Raw genomic sequence first — 19,857 nt, forward strand, 5'->3', positions numbered from 1 at the left:
CCGAGTTAATACGCCACTCACTGCTACATTAAACGAGCAGACATTTAGGCTCATTTTAATGTGTTTATCTATCAGACGTGTGAAGTGCATTGCTTCGACACGTTGCAGTGTGAAGCTGTGTTGAGCACAAACCAGCTGAAAGAGGCAAAGCATTGGATTGCAGGCAAATGGCCTGATTTTTGCTGATTTCCATGAGCAATAAAAATATAGAGAAAAAAATAAATACATTTACACACCAGCCCATCATTATAAATTATACAAGTTTCACCCCCAAAGAAAAAAAATAAGAGCCATATAAGCTTTTGTCACTTTCAAAACAGACGCCCGATAATCCATCAGATTCCCGATGATTCTGTAAAACGCTTCATCTGAGCCACATCCTCACCTCAGTGGATCAAAGTGCAATTTGTTTTGAACGGACCACAATAAAACTTCCACATATCTACCTGCCCCCTTGTTTCATGGACAGCTAAAGGTCCCCCTCCTGACCTTAAAGTCTATAAAAGTTCAGCCGGTTCTCAGGAGCAGTTCTGAGAAAGAATAACAAGCTTTTTCGTGACAGCTCTTGTGCCTTTATGGCCAGTGATGCCGCAGCAGCTCATGGCAATTTTCGCTCACAAGATTTTTCTTCACAAACACTTCAGATATATTTTTTTAAAGCGTGGTCAAACGGTGAGAAATCTGAAAACTAACGCAAGAAAATCACGGCGTACATCAAACAAAGTTAAATGTTGTGTTGATTAAAAAGTACTGCTGTGTTGTTTTAGTTTCCAGAATTGAAAAACAGCTGGCGATGGACAGATGTTCAATTTGCCAGGTGTACGAAACTGCTCAAAAACCTTAAAGTAAAATGTTTAAGGCTTAATTAGTATAATGGACATATTGTAGAGATGGAAACCATCTGAAAACAGTGACAGGTATCAACAAAGTTGAAGAGCCATGATGGCGCTGTCTGCGTTCAACATAAACCAAGAAGACTACAGTGTTTAGTTGGAGAGCCGGATTGTGTTGTGCTGTGCTTCAGGAGGGGTTTTTTTGTTTTTTATATATAAAACACGCCTCAGCAATATGTTATTGCCCAATCATGCATGCATGCAATTCAAATCCATCTTACTGATCAAAAATACAGCGAGGTAAAGATGCATTTAAGGCATTCTGACTCATGATAGTTGATCAGCATTGTCCGAGAAACGCTTTTGTTCACACCAGGAAGTTCAGGGCAACAAGTCATCACACTTTAGGAACTGTGACTGTAGTCAGTTTGAATCCTGAGTGACAGGAGCTAAATAAGAAAATTACCTTTTACAGCCATACATAGGAAGGGGGGGGGAAAGAAAATTGGATATAATTGCAGTGACCTTGATAGTTCCACTCGGTTTCTCTGGCATTGTTTTGTTTTGCGCTGTTTGGAAAGTCAGTTCTTTTCATTTTGTTGAGTGCTCAAATGTTAACTGCGCCATTAGGCCGGTCAGACATGTTGTGATAAACCATGGGTATTGCTGGCAGCTCCTGTAATTGCTTCTCCCGAATTGGTTCTGTTCAATAAGCACCATGCTGTCGCATTGCCTACCAATGAGCAAACAGCAGCTTCTGTTTCGACCCCTCACCTCGATGTGCCCAAACGCCCGCGCTCCTCCTCTAAAAGCAGGTTTCATCCCTGTTCCGTTCCTTTGCTCATCTCCTTGGTTTGTTTGCTCTCTGCTCAGCCTGCAAACAAACAGGCTCTAGACCTGAGAGCAAAAAAAAAAAGTGAACGTTTCCAAGTTTAATCCACTGCAGAGTTCAAGGCACCTGAACTGATGATGGATAATTCATAAATTTCAGCACACAAAGTCAAGAGGTGGTGTTGAAATAAGGAGAGAATGAGATCTCTCGGCAGACTCGCCCAGCTGTTTCGGCTCCAGATGTCCAAGGCCAGTAATAAAAACTGGGTGTAAATTGTCCCCCCCCCCTCTGAGGTCCGCATTCAATTTTTCTTCCACCTGAGCAACTCCTTGCTTGTCCATAAACGAGGAATCAATCTGCCACCATAATTGGTGTTAATGCCTCCCGTTTGGTTGACCCTTGCCGTGTTATGTTCCCCTGTCGGCACCAGATTGTGGGCTGCACTAAATCCATTTCTCTCCATCTCTTGTGCTCTTTTGTCCCCTTGCACCATCTCCACCTCATACTCCAGCCAGATAGGGATGGACAATGCATTCTGAAGAGTCGCTTTAAATGTCGGCCAGCAAATTCAAAAACACTTGCTCTCGTACCTGCACCTAATCGGCTAAACCGAGTGGCTTGACTCATCCAAATTGGCTCTTTTGAGCTTTGTCAAAGGTCCTTGAAGGTTTAACATATTGGGAAGGAGTTAAACAACTGTGCTCAACAAGGCTGATTTACCTGGCAGCCAGTGCACATCAGATTCCCATTACAACTCATAAAGCAGGTCTAATAAATACAGACAGCTTCGCTCGGTCATCCAAACAATTTTCCTCAAGAAACATTACACAGTGTAATGCATGTAGCCATAAACACACACACAATAAATGACAAGTATAACAAGCCAAGACTCTCAGTGCCATTTGAATGCCGCAAGTCAAAAGGAGAACACAAAATAATATTAAAACATGCCGTAATAACAGTTTAAGTAGCGTTTTTCTTCACTGTTACCCTTTTGCCATCCATTACTTGAATTAAAGGAGGGTTTTTGAAATCAGGAAAGACAGACAATGTTATGTGGCCTTCTGAAATAGAAAACAAACACCACATACAAACATGATATCACAGTCTGACAAAAGCAGCATGCGGTGCATCCGCCTCACACGGAGAGCAGAATTAAGGATGGCGTTTGGTGAAGATGTACCAGTGCTGAAATGATGTGGTTATGAAAGCTGGATCAAAATGTTCCCCTCAATAGAAATGAAGTCTCGACCGCCTCACTGTCCGCTAGACGGTTTTAAAGTGCCACCTAGTGCTCACTGTCTACATTACACTTCAAAATTCTTATTAAAATCAGTATTATAATGGAAATGCAGCAGACAATACAGTGAAGTAAACCAAGCTGCACTTCCTGTTGTAATCCAATGAGAAAATAACCTTGGTGAAGATCATGACTGGCTGGAAAAGGATTTCCTTGTATTGTTTTGAGTAAAGCATGAGCTGTAGAGGGAGTCAGGATGCCTTGGCACAATATTTCACAATTTGGATTCATGTGGAAAACCTCCTAGATGCATCAGGGCAGAATAATTGGAGTGCACTTTAGATCGATACAGAAAAGGGGGAAAATTTTTAATTTAGAGACAGAGTGTGTGCGCGCGCGCATGTACACACACTCCTGGTTTAAAAAAAAAAAAAAAAAAACACCCCACTGTATCCAACAAAAAAGCGTGATCACTATTATTCTATCCACACTCACTGGATATGAGCAGTCATGCACTCTGATTGGCTATTCTACCATTAGGATATCAGCTCATATACAGTGAGTAGAGAAAAACAAAATGGCAGAGCATGCTGCTGAACCAACCGAGGATGAAATAAAAACTACCCGAAAACACGAAAAAAAAAAAATTTTAAAAAGCAAAATATGGAATGAAAAGTATTTGATGGTAAGAACATCTTGTTTTATTTAAGAATTATTATTATAGCATTTTTCACAAATTGCGACTGTCATTTCACCAATTTGTTTACATTCGAAGTGGAAATGATTTTATCGGACATTTTGTATACAGATTTTATTTACCAACTTTGCAAAAAATAAGAATGCTCCGTTTCTCAAAATGCAGTGAATGTAGATATAATAAAACAGTTATTCCACTCAATCTCGTCGTACATGGATTATAGCCAACTCGGTGCTACACACCTCATCGGCGATCAGCTCATGTACGACTCGATTTCGTGGAATAAATGTTTTCTACACGGGGTGTTTCACAATCAGGGGAAACAGGTCCACAATAGCCCAGAAATTAAACCTCAGATTTTTGTGTTTCTCTGATACCAAAAATGACCTTTTGAAATGAAAGTGAACTGCACAGAATTTCAGAGCTACAGGTCTTATACTGGGCATGTTACTGTGGTCAGAAAACGGCATATTACAGTTGTGAATTTCTAAAACTGACCCACTTTCTTATAGTCCAGAGTAAGGGATACAAAGTGAAAAACTGTTGAAATGGATGTGGCGTGTTTAGCCTAGGTCACAACCGGCCGTACGTGCTCCTACGGCCGATCTATGTGCAAAAAACGCACGGAGGGCGCGCATGTGACGTGCTGATTTTCGAGCCGCAGACCGGCCGCAGAGGCTCTGTCATGTCAAACAAACTCTACGGGCGCTTACTTTTTTTCAGGTTGCAAGAAAAACTTACGGCCAACGTACGTCTTTCTCCACGAACAAAAAAAAAAAAAAAAAGCAGCGATTTGGGAAACGCCAAAAATCGCAAGGCCAAAAAAAATCGTACGTCCGGTTGTGACCTAGGCTTCAAGTACATATTTTCAAGTCCTGTGCAGCAATGTTTGTACACAGTGGTAACTGTAACAAGAAGACAGAGTCGTCTATATCCCCCGCCCTATACACCAAGTTTGAAGATATTATTTGTCACACTTTTCAAGTTCTGTTGCAGGAAACCAACCCTACCTCTTTACACTGACCTCAGCAGCCCATGGCATAAACCCACCGGACCTTTGGTCCAGGTGAGCTAAAAATTAAAATTTCTCACATTTCTTAGTATCAAAAGGCACATATACATTACTTAATCAACACATGTACCAACTTTCAAGACCATACCGCTCATAGCTTTCAAGTTCTGCTCCGGAAACAAAACCTACCCCTAAGACTAACCTGAGAGACTAAGTCTGAAATTGTTTCCATAGAAACATGAAAAATTAAAATTTCTCAAATTTCTTAGTATGAAAAGGCACATCTACATCACCTTGTTAACATGTATACCAAGTTTCAAATCCGTATCATGAATAGTTTTGGATACCATGCTCCGGAAACGAACATTGCTCTTAGAAACCAAGTCAAAATCTATTTATGTAAAAATTTGAAAAAGAAAAAAATCTATTTTTTTTAAAATCCAAAAGTAACACAAGGCACCAGTTCACATGTTGCTTGATATGTAAACAACGTTTCATGAAGATATCTTCAGTAGTTTTAAAGATATGCCCCGGAAACGAAAACGTGACCAGACGGACCGACCCCGTTTCTATATCCCCGGCTAAACTTCGTTTGGGTGGGGGATAACAACAACTGAAGTGGTGACCATAATCCTTGTGGTTTTCCAAAGAGGACACTTTTTGACGGACTCACATTTCAACCACATGTGAAGCTCTGCTGCAAAAACAAGTGTCTCGCATCTGTTTCAAGTCCTGTTTTTTGCTGTGCAACAACAGAGTATTTTACTTCAAAAGAGAGACAAAAATTTCCTTAAATCATTTACAACCTCATCATATGGTGAATGTTTTCCAGAGAGGACATTTTTGACGGATAAAGGATCCTGTAAGGGGCACTTCTCATATCATCATCTCTAGCCGCTTTATCCTGTTCTACAGGGTCGCAGGCAAGCTGGAGCCTATCCCAGCTGACTACGGGCGAAAGGCGGGGTACACCCTGGACAAGTCGCCAGCTCATCACAGGGCTGACACATAGACACAGACAACCATTCACACTCACATTCACACCTACGGTCAATTTAGAGTCACCAGTTAACCTAACCTGCATATCTTTGGACTGTGGGGGAAACCGGAGCACCCAGAGGAAACCCACACGGACACAGGGAGAACATGCAAACTCCACACAGAAAGGCCCTCGCCGGCCACAGGGCTCGAACCTGGACCTTCTTGCTGTGAGGCAACAGCGCTAACCACTACACCACCATAAGGGGCACTTCATTTACCAAAAAAAAAAAGAAAAAAAAAAAAAAGTTACTTCCACTTAAATATATTTCTATTGTGAATGAAAGTACAGTATATATCCTAAAATAAAAATGCAATTCTGAATTTAACCAGTCAAATCTAAGTAGAATTAAATAAAAAGACCACAAGGTCAAAACTGAGCTGCATTTGACCCTTAGAGATATTTAGAAGAACTTCGAGACGTTACTGCTGTAGGTAGGGCTGGTGTGTCCCTGGAAAATAAGGTACAAGAAACTCCAGCATGTATACACTGGACCTAGTTGGGGTAATCATATGTCTGAATGATGCTCATATAAATGTTAAAGGAGCCACGGTTATGTTTTTCAGAAACAAAATCAGAAATATTTTATTGATCTCTGAGGGAAATTGGTTGATTGGTTTATCACACTGAACCACATGACCAAACTGACATAATGTAAAGAATTAAACTCTTACAGTATGACTTTTATAAGACTCCGATATCCACTCCTCGGTCAGGGACACCTCTACAGCTGCACATGCAGCGCAATTCAAATCATGCACATACAGGACAAGAGCTTTGGTTAATGTTCACATCAAACATCAGAGAGAAAGGAAAATGTGATCTCGGTGATTTTGGTGCCAGACAGTCTGGCTTGAGCTTCAGAAACCAATCATCTCTTCAGATTTTTTTTTTTCCCCACACACAGCAGTCTCAAGTTCATACAGAATGGTGCAGAAAGCAAAAAACATCCTACAAGCAGAGGATCCACAGGCAGAAAAGGCTTAGTTTCATTTTCTTAATAACCAAACAATAATTATTTACCCACATTTGTAAAGGTTGGGGTAAAATATAATGACCTAAAACATTCCTTTTATTAAAAAATGAAGTGTTAACAACAAATAGCCTTTTTTCTTAATAAACTGAACATTTGTACTACCATCATCTACTTTTTCTTTCAGCAGTCTGTAAAAAGAGAGCTCCGATTCCTTGTTAAATCTATTTGTACGGTTCATCACACTACAGCTCTTTCACACTGTAGATCTGTTTTAGCATTAAAGCTGAATTACTCGCACTTCTGGTGAAGTCATGTGCATTCCCAATATTTTAATTATATTGGCTGACATTGAGTGGTATATCATATATATATATATATTCCATTCAGCTCACATGATATTGAACAAGTCAAAGGCAAGTAGCTGAATGGAATATATCTGATATACCACGAAAAAAACAGCCAATATTATTATTTATTATTATTCATATGCATTCAACGGAACAATTATAGATTTAACAAAAAGTTAAGAACAGGGCGGTAGCTTACCAATACTGAATGCTGATCAAATATAATTCAATGTTCTGTACAAAGTCAAAGTTCTAACAATAAAAATGGTACAAGTCCAAAAAGCCTGAACAACCCAACTTATATACAAGCTATATCCAGGTTCAGGGGTGATAGCGTTCCGGCGCCGCACCAGATTTCTGGCGTACCGCGGCGCCGGAAAAAAAAAAAAAAATCTAGTTCGCCCATTATCCTGTGTCATTCTGAGATGCGCAGATAGACAGTAAAGGGAATTCATTCCCTTTACTGTCTATCTGCGCATCTCAGAATGACACATGATAATGGGCGAACTAGATTTTTTTTTTTTACCAGCGCCGCGGTACGCTGGAAATCCGGCGCCGGAACGCTATCACCCCTGCAGGTTACAGTTCAAGTTCAAAGTTACTTTTGGTCGGAGTTCATTGTTACACTGCAGTTGTTCAAAACAAAAGGGCTTTGCTGAGTGAAGTCCTCTTGTAAAAGTCTCCGCCACTTTTCCTCACATCCAAATAGAACTTTGACAATATTTCCTCTATTGCTCTCTTTTCCAGTTTTTCGAAGTCCATTGGTCTGTTTTTCTCTTGTAAATATGCGAGAAGAATATCCAGTCAAGTTTTGGCAGCCTCTCTCTTTAAATCTTCTGCTTTTAATGAAGCAAACCTCGCCGCCATGTTTGTGTACAAACTGTTACAGTCACTCACTCGCACGGAAGTTTCACATATCCGACGTGTCTTTTCCGCAGATATAACGCGGAAGGTTAAACGCATGAATATCCAGTGGAGTTTTGGTAGCCTTTGGGTGTTCAGCGCATCTTTCGCTTTCAAAATTCTCTCCAAATTTTCCGCTTTTAAGCTTCCACTTTTAATGAAGCAAACCTCACGGCCATGTTTGTGTACAAACCGTCGCAGTCACTCGCTAGTGCAGAAGTTTTACGTCTCCGACGTGTCTCTTCCAGTTTTTCAATGTCCGTTGGTATGTTTTTCTCTTGTAAATATGCGAGAAGAATATACAATGAAGTTTTGGTAGCCTTTCGGGTATTCAGCACGTCTTTAGTTTCATTCATCTCATCTCATTATCTCTAGCCGCTTTATCCTGTTCTACAGGGTCGCAGGCAAGCCGGAGCCTATCCCAGCTGACTACGGGCGAAAGGCGGGGTACACCCTGGACAAGTCGCCAGGTCATCACAGGGCTGACACAGACACAGACAACCATTCACACTCACATTCACACCTATGCTCAATTTAGAGTCACCAGTTAACCTAACCTGCATGTCTTTGGACTGTGGGGGAAACCGGAGCACCCGGAGGAAACCCACGCGGACACGGGGAGAACATGCAAACTCCACACAGAAAGGCCCTCGCCAGCCACGGGGCTCGAACCCGGACCTTCTTGCTGTGAGGCGACAGCGCTAACCACTACACCACCGTGCCGCCTGTCTTTAGTTTCAGTTTTATTTATTTGTTTAGTGCTTAATCCGAGCACTGAATTAACCCTGTCTTCTCTTTCCCGGCCGACAAAGAAATAATTGCACGCACGCGCAGCAGAAAAGTTGTCTCATTGGATCTTCGCATGTGACGTGTTGTCTTGACAACATGCAATATTATAACATTGCATGCTCATTCTCCATCGAGGAGAGCAGCGTAATACATGGAAGATAAGCGATATGATAATATTGCATGCCATCAATAAACCCACTAGAAGACAACAGAATACATGTTTTTATTCCATGGAAAAAGTGGCCTGTATGTATAATAATGTATGTTATTGCACCCTCTGCTGTCTAAACAACACAATTACAACTAGGAAAACCCAAGATACTGTAACCTGATGATATTATTAATAATAGCAACAATAATCAGTTCATTTTTTGTAAGCGTCAAATCTGTATTCCAATTTATCGATGAACGATACATCATTGCATGTCTAAGCAGATCATGATGCGAGTAAATAGTGTGTTTGTAGCCAACTGGATGAACTTTACTGTACGAGTCAAAAGTTTGGACACCCCCTTCTAATTCAATGATTTTTCTCTATTTTTATGAATAAAAAAGTCACTTCATATCTTAAAAGTAATGGTGGATGTTGTTTCTCTTTGCTTAGGCCAAGTTTACATTAGACCGTATCTGTCTCGTTTTCTTCGCGGATGCACTGTCCGTTTACATTAAACCGCCTGGAAACGCCGGGAAACGGGAATCCGCCAGGGTCCACGCATTCAATCCAGATCGTGTCTGGTCCGGTGCTATGTAAACATTCAGAATACGCGGATACGCTGTGCTGAGCTCTAGCTGGCGTCGTCATTGGACAACGTCACTGTGACATCCACCTTCCTGATTCGCTGGCGTTGGTCATGTGACGCGACTGCTGAAAAACGGCGCGGACTTCCGCCTTGTATCACCTTTCATTAAAGAGTATAAAAGTATGAAAATACTGCAAATACTGATGCAAATACTGCCCATTGTGTAGTTATGATTGTCTTTAGGCTTGCCATCCTTCCACTTGCAAGTGGTAAGTGATATGCGCTGGGATCACACACACAGCGGCTCAGTCCCGAATCATCGCTCGTGCACTTCACTCGCGCGCTCTGTGAGCTGCGCAGGGCCGGAGTGCGCACCCTCCAGAGGGCACTCGCTGTTCAGGGCGGAGTGATTTGGAGCGCAGGATGCCTGCGGAGCCGAGCGTATCCGTGTATTGGTGTTGCTGTGTGCACGCGAATCGTTTTAAAAACGTTAATCTGATGATCCGCTGATACGGTCTAATGTAAACATGGGCTAAGTTGAGCGCTTCCTGACAATATGGATTACTACAGCTGTGGGATCGGGCTATTTACTGTATTTTTCATTATTTACTGTTTGAGCCTAAATGCATGAAGGGAAGAAACTAGTCCACGAATTAACTTTTTACAAGGCACGAGAGAGAGAATTAAGCAAATGGAGCGAAAACTGAACACTGCATAATCATGTAAAAGTTTAGAGGCCAGTTTTCAAGTAAGATATGCATCATGTATTGTTTTTCTAAATACTTATTTCTTGGAAATGGTTACCACCTCAGGACCAAATAGAAACCACCCTAGATGAGCTGATATTGAACTGTAAACTACCTGTTATTTTATTACAAGTAAAATAAAAGTATTAATATTTGACAAATCTGTCCTTATTTTTCGACTTTATCATCTGTCTCATACTCCTAGCCTTGGTTCATTTGTAACGAGGGATAAGAACGAGCTCGTGTAACTGAAAGATTTAACTGATAAAGACAGAATTTCTCTACATGCCAAGGAATTATAGCAGCTTTTGTTCGTACAGACTAAAGTCGGAGCTACTCACCCTTCAAATTAAACAGCTCTAAATCAACCTGAAACTCTTCCGCAATCAAAAAATTATGAAAAGCTGTCAGTCTTTTGGACACGTGGAATTTAAAAAGTCCACAGATTTCCAATCAAATTATACTTCAAATGACTCTGGATACAGAAAGTTCATGGAAATTAGAAGAAAACATCTCAGAAATGTTTGTGCTGACGATAAGCGCCTCTCCGGCTTGTGATTTTGAACTGAAACCCTACAGCACACGCCGTTCCTCTGTTTCGTGTTGGTGAATTCATGCTCTGCCTCATTTTGGAAAAAAAATAAAAAATCAACACCAGCGAGTTCCCTCATGGGAGAGCTGCTTTGTCCCCAAGGCATTTTATGAAGCTAAATGAATCATCAGTGCAAGTCTGACTTTTACAGCACCGAGAGAGCGTTTGCTTAAGCCTGAAGCAGAAAGACGAACGATAAACCAAATGATATTGAAATGAGATTAAGGGTGAGGTTGCACAGCACCTGCTGGAACAATTAATTGAGAACCGCTCGTTTATGACTACGAACTTGACAAACGTTTAATACTCCAAATGACTGTCAATAATCTGTTCATCAGCACCGCATTATCAGTTGGTCAGAATGGCTGATTTACAGGTTATTCAAACGGCACTGCTCTCACAAGCACAGAAGTCCAAGTGGATTAGTCAGCCTTATCCTTATCAGTGTTATCCTTTAAATTACCCGCTACTCCACCTCAGTCAGTCTACTGCAGCAGCAAACGAGAGACCAGACAGATGCCTCGCACTGAGGAAAAAAAAATAATAATAAAGATGTCTGACTGTTGCTACTTGCACGTGCATCAGTGACCCTCCCCCAGATAATAAGCACTTCTTGAATACTAGCACAAAAAAAATGGATGCTTTAGAAAAGGCGCTCCATCATATACCTGGCCTTGGTGGTAAAACCTCCACTACACAGGCTGACCACGTTGATAAAAGGAGCCGCTATAATGGCAGCTAGATATATAGAGCATCAAAGCACATCTGAATTGCCCCTTTTCCACCAAAGCAGTTCCAGGGCTGGTTCGGGGCCAGTGCTTAGTTTGGAACCGGGTTTTCTGTTTCCACTGACAAAGAACTGGCTCTGGGGCCAGAAAAACCGGTTCCAGGCTAGCACCAACTCTCTGCTGGGCCAGAGGAAAGAACCGCTTACGTCAGCGGGGGGGCAGAGTTGTTAAGACCAACAACAATAACAAAACCGCGAAAGATCGCCATTTTTAAGCGACGAGAAGCAGCAGCTGTACAAACGCGAAGTCATCCATTATTATTATTATTGTTGTTGCTGCTGCTTCTTCCGTGTTGTTTTTGCTTCGATATTCGCACCAAGGTTTATGCAAACGTAGCGACGTAACTGACGTATACAGCGATGTAACTGACGTGGCTTCCCTTGGCACTGCGAGCTATGGAAAAGCAAACTGGTTCTCAGCTGGCTCGCAAGTTTAACGAGTTGTGAACCAGCACCAGCCCCGAACCAGCCCTGGAACTGATTTGGTGGAAAAGGGGTAAATGATGACTGCTTGGATCTGGGCTTGTAGAAAATACACCCCACGACAAACTCAATCCTCCAGCATGTGGCCATTTTATTACTTTACAGATGGAAGAGTTGCGTCACTGAGGACACATGTGAAGAAATTTATTACTGATAAACTACTAACCCATTTCCAGAAAAGTTGGGATATTTTCCAAAATACAATTTTTAAAAAAATCTGATTCGTTCATTCATGTGTAGCTTTATTTAACTAAATGAAGTTAGAATTTGATGCCTGCAACATACAAAAAAGTTGATTCAGAGGCAAAATAAGACTGAAAAGTTGATAGGATATTCAAGTAGCACCATTTCAGAAGATTCCACAATAAGCAGGATAATTGGTATCATGATTAGGTATAAAAGGAGCAGCACCAAAGGCTCGGTCTTTGCAAGCAAGGATGGGGCGTGGCTCAGTCCTTTGTGCCAAAACTCGTGACAGAATTGTTCGTCAAGTCAAAAAAAACATCTCAACGCAAGATTTTAGGTCTTTCAAAATCTACCAGTACATCATATTGTGAAAAAATTCAGGAAATTCGGAGACATCTCAGTGCATAAAGGGCGAGGTCACAAACCACTGTAAATGTGTGCGACCTTCGAGCCCTCAGGTGGCACTGCCTAAGAAACCATCACGCTAACGTGACAAAAATAGCTACATGGGCTCGGGAGTAATACGGAAAACCGTTGTCACTAAACACAGTCCACCGCTGCATTCAGAAATGCAGCCTGAAACTGTACTACGCGAGAAGGAAGCCATTCATCAATTCTATGCAGAAACACTGCCGATTTCTCTGAGCCAGAACTCATCTCAGACGGACCGAAAGACAGTGGAAACGTGCTGTGGTCAGATGAGTTCACATTTCAGCTTGTTTTCAGTGAAACCAGACATCGAGCTCTCAGCGCCAAATGTGAACACGATCATCCAGTTTATCATCAAAGAAAGGGGCAAGCGACAGCATCTGTGATGGTATGGGGGCATCAGTGCTCGCAGCATGGGCAAATTGCATGCGTGTGAAGGTACCATTGATATATTGATTGGGATTTTAGAGAGACATATTCATCAAAGCAATGTCTATGCTTATTTCAGCAGGATAATGCCAAGTCTCATTCTGCACAGGCTACAACAGCTTTGTCGACAGAGTGCGTGTGCTTGACTGGCCTGCTGCCAGCCCAGATCTCTCCCTTACTGAGAATGTATGGCACATCATGAAGAGGAGACTCAGACAACGTCAACCACAGACTGTTGAGCAGCTGAAGTCTTGTATCAAACAAGAATGGACAAAAATTCCAATTGCAAAAATGCAACAATTCATATTCTCACATCCCATACGATTAAAAAGTGTTGTTAAAAGGAACAATACAAAAGGTAATGCCTCTGTCCCAATTTTTTTTTTTTTTGTGGGTTGCAGGCATCAAATTCTAACTTCATTTATATTTACAAAATACAATTAAACTGATGAGTAAAACTATTGAAAATCTTTTCTTTGTACTTTTGTCAGTCAAATAAAGGTTCATGTCGTGAATTAACAAAATCACATTTTTGTTTTTATTACATTTTGGAAAACATCTCAACTTTTCTGGAAATGGGGTTAGCAATTCAATCTGAATAAGGCTTAAATAAAGGGTTGATTAAGGAACCTTGTTAAGATTGGAAAGAATTAGATTACAAAATTATGTAACCTCATTTGACTAAGCTGGAACACGATCATTTTAGGAAACGGATCAGCTGGAGAACAGACAATATTGATGGCTTCATAATATTTTTACCTCGCCCAGGACGGAGGCCACCAGGGGGCGAGGTATTGCTTTCGGTCAAGTTTGTTTGTTGTTTTCTGTTAACGATATTATGGGAAAACAGCTGGATCAATCTTCATGAAACTTTCAGGAGAGATGAGCATTGGTCTCAAATAGAACCTCCAACATTTTGACGATCACCAAAAAGGTCGAAACCCTTTTTGTTGTGGCTACTGCCTCATATAGAGGCGCTAGCCACTACATCATCGTGCTGTAAGAGTAACAGTCGCACACTATACACGTGCTCTGATTAAAATGGCCGGTGAGTGTAGACAATTCGGTTCACCATTCAAAATACACAGACTAAAGAAATTGTTTTCAAATATGTTTATGCTCATTACAGAAGGAAAGTGTGTTTCTATTTTAAAATATACTCCAGGTCACCCCCCTTTTCCTCGCCTTCTTCGGCCAGTGGTCCCATGTGTTACGTAGATGTGATGCACTTCCGAATTGTTACGGGAAGCTGTCGAAAAGAGTATTGAGACCACTGAGCTCTAGTGCCGGGCCATTTCTGGGAAATAAGGGTTTGGGTCATGGCGACAGTGTGTGTACGTCAGCCTCGGTTCGGAGGTTTCAGTTTCAAAAACTGTAAGAGGTAAGAGCAGAATAATATAAAGCAGCGTTTCTCAACCTTTTTTCAGTCACGGCACCCTTCAGAAGTATGCAAATTCTCAAGGCACCCCCATATAAAATATACGCAGTCACGCTGACCATACGCTGACCCCGGCAGTGACATTGTGACATGGGAAAGGGGGCCATGAGACAAATTTTGATGAGGCGGCGATGATCTGCATTAGTGTAACTATTGTTTTTTGGAATTTTAATTCATTTTATTTATTTCAGTGTTAAAATATATAATTTTTTGACGACAACCCGGTTGAAAAAGGCTGATATAAAAGTACAGACACTTGGTATATTTTACTTCTGTGATTTTTAAAACTGCTCATTTTTGGATTATGCTTCATTTTTGTGGCTACTACCTCAGAGTGTGTGTGTGTATATATATATATATATATATATATATATATATATATATATATATATATATATATATATATATATATGCATGCTATGTTTACTGTATGGACATCTCATCTCATTATCTCTCGCGGTACACCCTGGACAAGTCGCCAGGTCATCACAGGGCTGACACATAGACACAGACAACCATTCACACTCACACCTACGGTCAATTTAGAGTCACCAGTTAACCTAACCTGCATGTCTTGGACTGTGGGGGAAACCGGAGCACCCGGAGGAAACCCACGCGGACACGGGGAGAACATGTAAACTCCGCACAGAAAGGCCCTCGCCGGCCACGGGGCTCGAACCCAGACCTTCTTGCTGTGAGGCGACAGCGCTAACCACTACACCACCATACCGCCCTGTATGGACATGATATGAGAAGATTATTTTATTTATAAGCAGTAGCCGCATGGACCCATAGGGTACCTATTTTTTTCGTAATATCTTCCTTCATATTCATCATAAGTGCTACCGGGCGAGGCTTGTTTTGCCTGGCAACACTTGCTTTAAATATTTCTCTTAGCAAGTAGGATTCGTTGCACTGGAAACGAGACTTTCATGGCCAATATCAATCTGTCCAATCGGGTCATCATGCCTCCATCCATGACGGCTGACTCCCGGGCCACATCACACCACCCTGTCGTGGATTAGTTTCCTTTAACAGTGCACCTTAAAAAAAATTAAAATAAAAAAATATATGTTTTCGTCTTTACAATTACATTTAATGTTGTTTAACTTCCTTCCACAGGAAAACGTAGTTCCTGTTATGACTGGCGTTGAAAGAGCCATAAACAGTCGCTGCCTATTTCTGAGAAACAGGAAAACACACATTCCTTTGTCATGAACACTCTTCCAAGGTGACTAACATTCTCTCTCATGGTTTTGTTTTTCCTCTTTTCACTTCTATAGGGGTTGTTTTACAATCGGGGTACAAAATTTGTGTCACAGGGGTCCAAAATTCAAATTTAAAAAAAAAAAAAAAACCTACCAAATCTGCATTTTTGGAAATTAATACACATAACATAGGCATGTGTAATAGCTTGTATTATAACAAGATTAAGTGTAGCTTTAAGCAGGGCTGGGAGAAACAAATGAGGTGATTCTCGGCAAGGACATTTTTTTTGACAATTCAGAATCCACTTCTTCCATAGTGCTTTTAAATATAAGGCCGTAAGCTTTGTGTTAGTTGTCTCTAATATTTATGTCCCAATATCGACCACATTTAAGGATGAAAATCATTTTAGATATGTTATTTTATATTGAAAAATTAGCTGTCTGAGAGGACATTTTTTTGACACAATTACATACTAATTTGATCAAAATAGTCTGAAAACTTACTGGCATTCAACATTAAAACTTAACTATGTTTCCAGTGATATGGAACCAAATATTTGTTTTATGGTATAAAGAATGATTTAAGTGCATCCCTTTTGGAGCTACCTGTGGTCAAAAAAGCACTTTTTCTAAATGACACGATGTCATTTTTAGGGCATACCTAACAACCTGTGTTTTCTCCCCCCACAATCTGTCCCTCTGAGTTACATGTCGGTCCTGGGATCAAGATGCTGGCCTCTTCTGCCCCTCGGACCTGCCTGATCCATCCTGGTGCCCTGTGTCTGGTTGGAGTCTCATCGCATCGCTCCTGTGCAGGACGGCCCCATGAGGACAGTTGAAAGTCACACCTGGAGGACGCGCTGGACTCTTACAGTAATGCTTTTATGGCTGAGGACTACAGTTGACTTACTAACTTTAGGACAGACTGCAGTTGTCATGAACAGTTTTGCACTCAAGTTTCCATCAATGAGTTATAACATCAACGAAACTGTCTTCATGTTAAAACTGTTAATGTTCGTCTGTTGTTGCCCAAATGAGGATGGGTTCCCTTTTGAGTCTGGTTCCTCTCGAGGTTTCTTCCTCATGTCGTCTGAGGGAGTTTTTCCTTGCCACCGTCGCCGCAGACTTGCTCATTGGGGATAGATTAGGGATAAAATTAGCTCATGTTTTAAGTCGTTCAAATTCTGTAAAGATGCTTTGCGACAATGTTTATTGTTAAAAGCGCTATATGAATAAACTTGACACGAGTAATTTTGCGAAATATGACATATTGCCATACATTCACCAAATTGTTTTTTACATGGTAAATAAAGCCATCACAGGGCTACAATAAACAACCAAGTTTATTTAGTCAAGCCTTTTGATATTGAAGATAATAAGTGTTAAATGAGATTTTTAGCTTGCGTACCCTGATTGCTCTGTAGTTTATATTGTTGATTATATTCATGTCTGGCGGCACGGTGGTGTAGTGGTTAGCGCTGTCGCCTCACAGCAAGAAGGTCCTGGGTTCGAGCCCCGGGGCTGGCGAGGGCCTTTCTGTGCGGGGTTTGCATGTTCTTTCCGCATCTGCGTGGGTTTCCCCGACAGTCCAAAGACATGCAGGTTAGGTTAATATGGGACGGCCTTGGGCTGAGGTGCCCTTGAGCGAAGCACCTAACTCTCAACTGCTCCCCGGGTGCTGTGTGTTCACTGCTTCAGATGGGTTCAATTTCACAAGTGTGTGATGAATAAAGTTTTTCTTTCTTTCACAATGATGGCTTTATAGACCAGGATTTTGAAATGTGAAAATAATGTGAAACGCAACACATTCACCTCAAGACTGTGCACCTTACACACAACACATACACCTCAAGTCTGTGCACCTTATCTTACCTTGCAATAACTCAATGTGTAATATTTTATCTTATAATGTGACTCTGTGTGCGGCACGGGGGTGTAGTGGTTAGCGCTGTCGCCTCACAGCAAGAAGGTCCTGGGTTCGAGCCCCGGGGCCGGCGAGGGCCTTTCTGTGTGGAGTTTGCACGTTCTCCCCGGGTCCGCGTGGGTTTCCTCCGGGTGCTCCGGTTTCCCCCACAGTCCAAAGACATGCAGGTTAGGTTAACTGGTGACTCTAAATTGACCGTAGGTGTGAGTGTGAATGGTTGTCTGTGTCTATGTGTCAGCCCTGTGATGACCTGGCGACTTGTCCATGGTGTACCCCGCCTTTCGCCCGTAGTCAGCTGGGATAGGCTCCAGCTTGCCTGCGACCCTGTAGAACAGGATAAAGCGGCTACAGATAATGAGATGAGATATTCATGTCTGGCACTGAAACACAACCAGTTCTGTTCTATCTGCATTTCCATCCTGTGTGCAGAAGTGAAGTGCGCATGCGCACAGGATAAACGCATCAGAACACCTGGTTATAGAAAAGTAATCAATCCCTTCTTCCTCATGAGATAAGCTGGGGATTGATAAGAGGTGCTGGCAGTTCTCTGGAGGGCGTAGTTAGTTTTACTCCAAAAACATTGCATACTTACAAATTTGGACTTTTTCTCTGCTTCTTCGTTTGCCCAGAGTGGACACGGTCCAGGTCCGGCTCCACCCAAAGCCTTTTTCCGCTGCGGTTTGTTCTCTCTTCCCTGACCGGAGGACTCATAGCGGTGCTGCTGGTGGCTGTCCATGACGCCTCCTGTATAACTGTCTGATTCTACAACTAACTACAATATTCACTCAGTCACAGAGTCTCTATCGCTTCTGCCTACAACACTCGAACCAGGCTAGCTCACTCACAGCTTAGCTTAGCTTAGCATAGCTGAGAGAAACTACCGTTAATCCAATTTCTAGTTTGCTTGTTTGTATATACACATAACACTTCACCCCTTTTTCACAATACTACTCACGTGTTCGGTACCAAAATATGCAGAGTTATGGCAGAACGGTTGTGAAAGCTCAGACCGAGCCCAGCAAATAAATAAAAAAGCCGAGCCGAACTGTAACCAGGGAGAAATCCGCAGCGTCTGAAAAGCCCGCCGTGTTGCCTGTCAGTGATGTAGAGCAAGCAGCCAATCAGATTCGACGTACAGAGACATTGGAGGAATTTGATTGGTCGAAAGACAGAGCGGGCGCCATGTTGATTTAGGAGTGATTTCTGTAGCAACCTGTAAACAAGTGTAGTGTAGTGTAGTGTGTGTGTGTTATTTCTGCCGCGTTCATCAGTTTGTAGCTTTTACATTACAATTACACAGTTTTGAGTCAACTCATACTCATCATGCTACACATACACCATGAGTCTTTTAGGGTATCTTTATCACATATTAATGAACACTAGAATAGAATGCCTTTATTGTCACTATACACATGTACAATGAGATTAAAGCCTCTCCAATAACAGTGCAAACAGCGTGTAGAGGGAGAGAGAGAGAGGAAAGTGGGTAAGGTGCGCAGTCTGAGGTGTATGTGTTCTGTTACACATTATGGAGTGAGGTATTGCACATATAAAGTATTGCACAGAGACAGTCACATTATAAATTATTGCACGAGAGAGTCTCATCTCATTATCTGTAGCCGCTTTATCCTGTTCTACAGGGTCGCAGGCAAGCTGGAGCCTATCCCAGCTGACTACGGGCGAAAGGCGGGGTACACCCTGGACAAGTCGCCAGGTCATCACAGGGCTGACACATAGACACAGACAACCATTCACACTCACATTCACACCTACGCTCAATTTAGAGTCACCAGTTAACCTAACCTGCATGTCTTTGGACTGTGGGGGAAACCGGAGCACCCGGAGGAAACCCACGCGGACACGGGGAGAACATGCAAACTCCACACAGAAAGGCCCTCGCCGGCCACGGGGCTCGAACCCGGACCTTCTTGCTGTGAGGCGACAGCGCTAACCACTACACCACCGTGCCGCCCACAGAGTCACATTATAAGATAAAATATTACACATTATGAGTTATTGCAAGGTAAGATAAGGTGCACAGACTTGAGGTGTATGTGTTGTGTGTAAGGTGCACAGTCTTGAGTTGAATGTGTTGCGTTTCACATTATTTTCACATTTCAAAATCCTGGTCTATAAAGCCATCATTGTGAAAGAAAAACTTTATTCATCACACACTTGTGAAATTCAACCCATCTGAAGCAGTGAACACACAGCGCCCGGGGAGCAG

At 41.9% G+C, this 19,857-nt stretch overlaps 1 protein-coding gene across 2 annotated transcripts in view; it reads right to left on the minus strand.

Moving 5' to 3' along the window:
* diaph3 (diaphanous-related formin 3) overlaps positions 1-18,711 on the minus strand; it is an 814,225-nt gene extending 795,514 nt beyond the window's left edge. For both annotated transcript variants that reach the window (XM_060941746.1, XM_060941747.1), the window contains exon 1: positions 18,223-18,711. In XM_060941746.1, coding sequence (XP_060797729.1) covers positions 18,223-18,366 — 144 coding nt within the window. In that variant the 5' untranslated portion in view covers positions 18,367-18,711. The remainder of the gene's footprint in view (positions 1-18,222) is intronic.
* Between the last annotated feature and the right edge of the window lie 1,146 nt (positions 18,712-19,857).

The sequence above is a fragment of the Neoarius graeffei genome, chromosome 15 (assembly GCF_027579695.1).
Source record: "Neoarius graeffei isolate fNeoGra1 chromosome 15, fNeoGra1.pri, whole genome shotgun sequence".
Lineage (NCBI taxonomy): Eukaryota > Metazoa > Chordata > Actinopteri > Siluriformes > Ariidae > Neoarius > Neoarius graeffei.